This window comes from Athene cunicularia, unplaced genomic scaffold, assembly GCF_003259725.1.
Source record: "Athene cunicularia isolate RWA unplaced genomic scaffold, athCun1 SCF_10, whole genome shotgun sequence".
Classification (NCBI taxonomy): Eukaryota; Metazoa; Chordata; class Aves; order Strigiformes; family Strigidae; genus Athene; species Athene cunicularia.
This window is the reverse complement of record NW_020799156.1, coordinates 38,402-46,870: the sequence shown is the minus strand read 5'-3', so window position 1 is coordinate 46,870 and position 8,469 is coordinate 38,402. Positions and strand designations below refer to the sequence as shown.

Below are 8,469 nucleotides of genomic sequence, written 5' to 3'. Positions count from 1 at the left end.
GGCACCAGCAGGTGGGTGCCACGGGGACCCCTCGGTGGTGTGGAGGCCTTGACCCAGGTGTGAGGCACAAAGACGCGGGGAGGGACGGTGGTGTGGCCAGTGGGATGTGTGTTGTGGCCAGCGGGAGGTTGCTGCTGCGCTCCCCAGCCTGGGACGGCTTCGGCAGTGCGTGTCCCCCGTCCGTCCGTGCCAGGAGAGCCCCAGGACCCCCAATTCCTGTGTCCTAAAAGGCTTCTCAGGGCACGCGGTGTGACACCATCTCCACACACACTCCCCCACCCCTCCTCTGCAGGAGCAGCTATGGAGCAACACTCCCCACCCCCCCCAAAAAAAACCCCAACCAAACCCCAACCCAAACCCCTTTGTTTTTGCAGGATTTCAAACGCTGCAGCTCACGGTGCCAGGCTGGCTCCATCCTGCCCAAACCCAGGGGGGGGTGGTTTGGGGCCCCCCCTCCAGCAGCCGGACACACTCGTGGGCCCGAGCTGGTGCTCAAGGGCTGTTGAACACCCGGGACGGGGCAGGGGCCTCGCATCGGCCCGCAGCAGGGCTACGGATGAGGCTGAACGAGGGATTTTGCTGTGGGCATGCGCTGTACCAGCAGCTGGCAACTGGGGAGGGGGGTCAGTGCTGCATCCCCCCCCCCCTTTTCTGCATGCGCGTCAGCAAAAATACTTGCTCGTACACGTAGGCCAATGAAAAGTGAAAAAAATACAACCCAGACTCGTGAGTTTTTTGCCCAGAATGGGAAGCCCACACTCCACTCGCGGGTGAGGAGGAGCTGGTGCTCAAGGCTAAGACTTTCTGGTCCTGCTTTAGCTTTGTGGCATGGGTTTAGGCCAAGCCTACAGCCGCGTGGTTGTGTCGGGGGGGGGCGGCATCACGTGCTTGGTGCTTTAGAGGGTAATACCAATGTGAGATCCAACGGTTTTACGTTGGCCACGACCAGTTGCAAAAGGGTTACTAACAGCACCAGGAGGGAGTCCGGGAAGATTTCTGGAGGGCTAAGGAGCTAAACCTAGTTTAAGGTGGCGCTTGATGAGTTTAGGGAGGGACTGTGCAACTGAAGAGGAAGAGTCTTAGCGAGAGGAAAATAATCTGTGGGGAGAACGTATTTTTGAAGTTTCTGTAGCTCCAGGAAGATGTTTTTTTGGGGGGAAAAGTATCGCTATTTGTATTACAGTTGTGAGTCTGGACCTCGGGACACAGGATGCCATCGGTGCCCTCCATCCCGGAGCAGAGCGGGCGAGCGCTGACGTTTCTGCTCGGAGTTAAACAGGCTCTGCCATTTAAAAAGGAATTTTCTCACGCTCGTAAATCATTGGACTTCAGAGGGTTGTTTGGCCTTTTTTTTTTTCCCTTTCTCTAACCATGAGATGCGGTTGCTCACCGAGCCCAGCAGAGCCCCAGAGCAGTGCAAGCGCATCGCCCGCCTCCTGCTTTAGTCCTGGATCCCGTGACTGGTGGTGGTTGGCATTTTCTTCAGTTACTGGGAGGAGTTTTGCAGCCTGGCGACCGCAGGAGCGGATGGAACGGAGCTCCCGGGGCACTTTTTATCCCAGGATCACACTCACTCACCGACACATACGGCTGCGGAGAGCTGATACTCACTCTGGTCCTTGCTCCAAGACCCAGAGCTCAGCCAGTGGTTTAAAACTAATTCCCATTAATATGAGCACCCACAAAATGGTTTAAAACACCCCCCCAGAGCTCGGCTGGTGGTTTAAAAATAATTTCCATTAATACAAACACCCACAAAACGGTTGTGCCCCACCGGTGTGGGGTAGAGGGGTACCCGTGAGCCTTCAGCTGCCCCGTGTGCCATTGGAGGGGGTCACACCTAAATATTTGATACGTGGGACCCTCTGAAATCAGAGTCCTGCCCCGGTGAGCTCTAGGACACGGTTGGAGGCCGCAGCGAGCAGCGTGGCCAGCCACAAACAGGGCGAAAGCTCTCCACGACATTAAATAAAGAGGCCGAAGACTTGAATCTTTACCTTTTTTAATCAAAAACATACTCTGTTACAGAATTTCAGGAAAGTTAACTACAGTATATTATCCACAAACTAGGTCTAATGAAAAACATACAGTAAGCTACAAAGGAACTACTGGGAATTCCGTTGACCGCTTTATCAAAAGGCAATGGCTAAAAGAAGAAAGGCTTCACTAGGCTTTCAGGCTCAAAAAACCCTCTCACGGTGAGTTTTGGGTTACAGGTACTTCGCAGCTCTCAATCCAGCTGAATCACAATTTAGTAGCGCTATCAAATTTCACCAAAAAAAAAAAAAAGACACAGAAAAAGGTACTGGAGCAAGAAAGCGCTAGGTGATTTTGGTGAGCTTGAAAGAATGAAGTTTTGGGGAATTTAGGAGCGATGCGTCGCTCACAAGGCGCAACAGCAGCCAACAGTGCCCAAACCTCTCGAGATTTTTGTCGGCAGGGGTTCCGCTTTCCTCCAGGTGGGAAATTTTTAGGGCGCTGCCAACTCAGGGCAGCTCTCGGGGGGACCTCAGCAGCATCACATGGGGCAGCTTGGGCATCTCCCGGATTATTTTCAGAACCAACCCCTTGAGATAAAAGCGTTTGGGAGGGGGATGACACAACGGAAGGAGCCCTTCGGCATCCAGAAAGCGTTTGCCCTCGGTTGGGTTTCCCTGACCAGGCACGTCAGGGGTAGAACTTAGACAACGACAGGCAACCTACAAATCTCAGCCTCAAGAAGTCCTCAAAAACTTGTCAGCGGGCATGGAAACGCTCCTGTTATCAGCAGGACCAGGCAAAACTGTTGGTTTTAACGTTTCAGTCTTTTAAACAACACGGGAAGGGTTCAGAGGCAGGAGCCTCCCCTATATCCACCGGCATGGGAATTTTTTTGGACTGGTTCCTAGGAAAAGAATTGAGGCAGTCGTTCCTGAGCTACGCCGAGAGGACGCTGTCGTCTTTGAGAAGTGTCACAAGAAGCAAGATGGTTCTAAGGTAAGGCACAGGAGTTGGACACAAGTTCAATGACTACTGCTGCTACAGCCCTGTTGGGTGACTGGGGGAGAGCCGTTGTCTCCTTCGCATTTTAGGTCCATCTCTCTGTAAAGCAGCCAGATAATTTCCCAGGGGTTCAGGACGTTAGAGCTGTTAAAAAAAAATCCCTTCGTTATCAGGGCCAGGTCCGTATCATTCTCATCACGCCCCGAAAAGCAGCATGAAGAACAATCATTTCTAACCAGCACCGCTTAGCTCGGCTCCTTCCGAGGGATTCCCGTTAGAATGAAATACTTTTCGAGCATCCCAGCGAAAATTTTCCTCTCCTACATCTGTGTTCATTCTAAACGCCCTCGCTTTCAAAACTAACACGGTTAAAGCCGTCTAAACCTTCCGGTGCTAATCCCAGCTCTTCAAGACACAAAGTGAAATTACAAAGTACTCCAGCACAATGTTCGTTTTGAGGAGGGCCTAATTGGGGGTGAGAAACAACGAGGGGTAATTACTGCGTGGAAAGCAGCACGGCGGACGCAGGAACTGGATTGCAAGCAAGAGATCGCTAGCTGGGAAAAAAAAAAACAAAACACACCACATAAAACTTGTTGAATTGACTGATTTGGAGACATTCAGAGCTGAAGAGGAGACGTGGTTCCGGCATTGGTGACATCCCTGCCTTCAGCGCATACGGGGATCGTCACGGCTGTCAAGTAGCTGCAGCTTCTTTTTTTGAATCTCCCAAGATGACATAAAGGCAAGACCGTCAAAGATCTAACGTGCTGCTGCTGAAGGGTTTCCAATCCATTACGCGCTGCCTTTGAGGCCTTGTCATAAGAAATAAAAAGTACAGAATTTAAGTTAAAGGCCTATTAAAAACTAAGAATGAGATTCTCTCGTTTTGCCCTTTAACAGTTACGATCGTATCTTATCAGTGACTGCCCGGTGGAGAAGATGAATTCCACCTCAGGATTTTTCCTGCCTCACGCAACATCCACATCCCTCCTGATGTGGAGCTTGTGATTTCTTGGCTCTGATAAACTCAGCTGACATTATTGTGGTGTTCTATTCAGTGGGGTTTTGGCCATTTAAATACTACACTAGAGGTAGCGTTCAGTGTAGGTAGAGACTTAAGGAGATTCGCCAAATATCTGCAAAAAAAAATCCCGGTTTTAACAGCTCATTTCTTTCAGGCTGCAATACAGGCACCACCACCAATAGGCGGAAGCAATCTTCCACTATTTCATCAAAATTTGGCACGATCAGAAGTGTAACGACCGCTACAAGAGGGTTTTCTGTGAAGCACAGACAGAGCAAGTCACCCACCAAGATCAGCACCCTGCAAACCTGCCAGTGAAACAGGGAGGAGACACGCGGATTCCCGATCAAATTCACCGTCTGTGACAAGCAATTAATCAGTCAGACGCTTCCCAAAAGCCGAGGCAGCTCGAACCCAGCAGTAAGACGACTCAAAAGGGAGGTTGGCAAGAAGGACACGTAGTTTGTTTTTTTTTTTTTTCATTTTTTCCCCCGAATCACGTTTGCTGTTGTGGATGAAGCGTAGCCGAGCTGCTGGTTAAGAAGCTTTTCTGAGGATGTAGTCAGAATCCTTCTAAAGTGTTCCTCAAGAATGTGAAGCAGCTCGCTTTTGGGACAAATGAGATCGTTAGGAGAGAAAGGAAAATGAACAACAACAAAAAGTTTTTAAATTACAAGCCTTGAGAAAAGCAAACACTTTTTTCAAACATCGAGAAGCCGCTGTGTAAGAGGGGGGGAAAAAAAGTCATCTCATTAGAATGGAGTCTGAAGAAGGCAACACGGTGAATGAAAATTGGGAGAAATTAAGAGAAAAAACTCATCCATTGGTGGCCATCGCTCCCAAATCACCCGTCTTTTACAGTTCCACAATGACTGCTGACTTCTCTCCTAAGAGCTCCGGAGACGGAGGGAAGCAACACCTAAACGCCGTGCGTCGCAGCCCTCTGTGCGGATTGCTGAAACTAGGCAAGAAATTTGGCAAAAAGCTTCGGAAGAAGCTTTTTCCAAGTCTTCGACTTCTGTTAACCACTCCGACTGCGCTGCCAGGGCTCAGGGCAGCACGAACTGGCAGAGCTTGAAGGACTTAACCAGGCTTAGAAATCCGTAGGCTCCAACTTAACTAAGCTCCAACTCCCTGCACACGTGCTGGAAAATAAGGAATTCCTGCTCCCTCTTTGTATCCCATCAAATAGCCAAAAAGAGATATCCTCAGGGCATCTTATTGAGAAGCAGGAAGAAAAAAATTGGGACTTGCTTTCCTGGCAAGTTTAAACCGACTAAAATTCCTACTATTGGCTGCTGCTGCTGGTCTTGCAAAGGAAAATAATCCATCGCTCAAGATCAATGGTTTCAAGGTGCAGAATTACGTAATAGAAGCAAACTAAATTTATATTAAAAAAAAAAAAATCAGGGTTTTCATAATTTTATTTATACTATTAACTAGAGAGAAAGCATACATATTGTATCTGTCATACAGTCAATACATTTGCATTTTTTATTTTTTTTTTTTTCTACTATAAATTCTCTATACAAAGTCATTGCCAATTGATACGGTCGTTGATGGCATAGGGCTGAAAAGAACCAAGAGGTATAAAAACAAGTTTGCCATCTTGCCCTGAGTGGAAATGGTGAACAGATACAAAAACTGGATCCTAAGTATCGATGTAATATTTATACAGGATTTAATGGTATACGCAAGTAAAAAGAGTCATGCAACTTTTGAAAATACCTGCCAAGTTTTACTTGAGTAAAATCATAAAGTCAGTAGTAGTTATGAAAAATATGTTCCTGCCATTACGTACTCATTATGCAATTTCAGTGGCAACTTTGCAGACTGGGTATTTCCTGTTATATTTAAATTGAGTGCCAGCACTGAAAGTATCCCTTTCCTTTAGTGTTTTAAAACTCACGTGTCTATATAAATAAAAAATCTAAGATATCTTTTTTTTTTTTTTTATTTTAAAAACTAGTGAAGGAAAAGCCCCGTTTCTTCTTCTCGCTATTTTTAATCGATGCCAACAACGTATGTCTCATCCCTCACTTTTTGGCAGCTTCTACGTTTGAATCTGGAAAAACCATAACAAGAGAGTCAACAAAATAAAGGAAGTCTTCTGTTAACTATTGTTCCCTAAAAAGAACATCACAAATCAGTTGGAATTTTAAAGTTGCTATAAGGTAAATGTTTATAACTATTAGAAGGAATTTTCAGATATAAATATATATATAATATATATTCTGCATACAAAAGGCTCCTGTGAGGCTTATCACCAAGATGCCAGAATAGAGAAGGAAAGTTTCAAGGGGAACAACCCAATACTGTAAAGTCTCTATAAGGCGTTTACCTTTCAACTTTAAGCCCTGAGCCATGTATTTATGACAATTAAGTTCTGAAAATAACCAAAATCCAAATTCTGCATGTTCAGTTTCTTTCTAAGAGCAAGGCGGCAAACACATTTTTAAAACCCGGTTTTAGAAGATTAAGCAGAACAAAAGTAAAATATATCTTCAGGTTATAAACAGAATTGTATTTTACAATCCACCATCCTCACAATATGACGGCCCCCAGCAGTGCAGCAGAGGGATCTCAGTCTAAAGGTTGTGGGTCTGCGATAGGCATGGTATGAAGTACTTCATCTAGAAGCTGGAGGGCACGGTGTAAGTGAATTTCGATCCAGCACGGCGTCTCTTTGATGCTCTGTCTCGGGTAATCAGGTCCCCAACCTTTTACAAAACTCATCCTGAGTATGCATAAGCGGCGAAGGTCATCTACACCGATTCCAGCAGCAGCTGACAAACCTAAACAGGAGAGGTTTCACGTGAGCGTTCACAGACACGTTCTTTCGCTCGGCTCTTCCTTGACGTACAGTTCCCTCTCAGCACAGCCAAGGCCAACCCACATTTCTAGATCTCTGTTATTCAACCAAACACAACTATTATTTTGCATTTCCTCCAAATAATTTTTTTTTTTTTTTCAATCTTGAAAGGGTGCTGAAATAAAGCTCCCTATAATAATGTGACAACACAATGCCTTACATGATGCAACGCATGTAAACCCTATTTAGGAAACACAGTCAAAAATGACTCAATTCAAAATATTCCAAAAAAATAAGAACTCAGACCGACCACCCGCAGGATGCTGGATTGGCAAATCACACTACTTACATCTAATAAAATCAAAAAGCGAATACAGCTGACAAACTTCAAAGTGCAAGTGTGGCTAAGACAGAAGTACAATCTACTCCTCAAAATGCCTTCAGCAATTTGTAGGATGGCTGGGAAGCGCCACGTGGCAACACAAGGAATCCAGTAAACACTATGGCTCATAAAGCAGCCCAAGACACATAAGTACTGACACTTTCAAAAGTACTTAGGAACAATTTCAAGGAATTCAGTAACTGAGAAAATTCTAGCCCAGAATAACAGGGAGAACGCAGAGGCAGGGAGAACGCAGAGGCAGGGAGAACGCAGAGGCAGGGAGAACGCAGAGGCAGGGAGAACGCAGAGGCAGGGAGAACGCAGAGGCAGGGAGAACGCAGAGGCAGGGAGAACGCAGAGGCAGGGAGAACGCAGAGGCAGGGAGAACGCAGAGGCAGGGAGAACGCAGAGGCAGGGAGAACGCAGAGGCAGGGAGAACGCAGAGGCAGGGAGAACGCAGAGGCAGGGAGAACGCAGAGGCAGGGAGAACGCAGAGGCAGGGAGAACGCAGAGGCAGGGAGAACGCAGAGGCAGGGAGAACGCAGAGGCAGGGAGAACGCAGAGGCAGGGAGAACGCAGAGGCAGGGAGAACGCAGAGGCAGGGAGAACGCAGAGGCAGGGAGAACGCAGAGGCAGGGAGAACGCAGAGGCAGGGAGAACGCAGAGGCAGGGAGAACGCAGAGGCAGGGAGAACGCAGAGGCAGGGAGAACGCAGAGGCAGGGAGAACGCAGAGGCAGGGAGAACGCAGAGGCAGGGAGAACGCAGAGGCAGGGAGAACGCAGAGGCAGGGAGAACGCAGAGGCAGGGAGAACGCAGAGGCAGGGAGAACGCAGAGGCAGGGAGAACGCAGAGGCAGGGAGAACGCAGAGGCAGGGAGAACGCAGAGGCAGGGAGAACGCAGAGGCAGGGAGAACGCAGAGGCAGGGAGAACGCAGAGGCAGGGAGAACGCAGAGGCAGGGAGAACGCAGAGGCAGGGAGAACGCAGAGGCAGGGAGAACGCAGAGGCAGGGAGAACGCAGAGGCAGGGAGAACGCAGAGGCAGGGAGAACGCAGAGGCAGGGAGAACGCAGAGGCAGGGAGAACGCAGAGGCAGGGAGAACGCAGAGGCAGGGAGAACGCAGAGGCAGGGAGAACGCAGAGGCAGGGAGAACGCAGAGGCAGGGAGAACGCAGAGGCAGGGAGAACGCAGAGGCAGGGAGAACGCAGAGGCAGGGAGAACGCAGAGGCAGGGAGAACGCAGAGGCAGGGAGAACGCAGAGGCAGG

At 48.4% G+C, this 8,469-nt stretch overlaps 1 protein-coding gene across 1 annotated transcript in view; it reads right to left on the bottom strand.

The window, feature by feature from the left end:
• Window positions 1-2,878: 2,878 nt before the first annotated feature.
• SMAD4 (SMAD family member 4) overlaps window positions 2,879-8,469 on the bottom strand; it is a 17,507-nt gene continuing 11,916 nt past the window's right edge. The window contains exon 10 of the mRNA XM_026867006.1: window positions 2,879-6,804. Within this exon, the coding sequence (XP_026722807.1) occupies window positions 6,593-6,804 (212 nt within the window). The 3' untranslated portion in view covers window positions 2,879-6,592. The remainder of the gene's footprint in view (window positions 6,805-8,469) is intronic.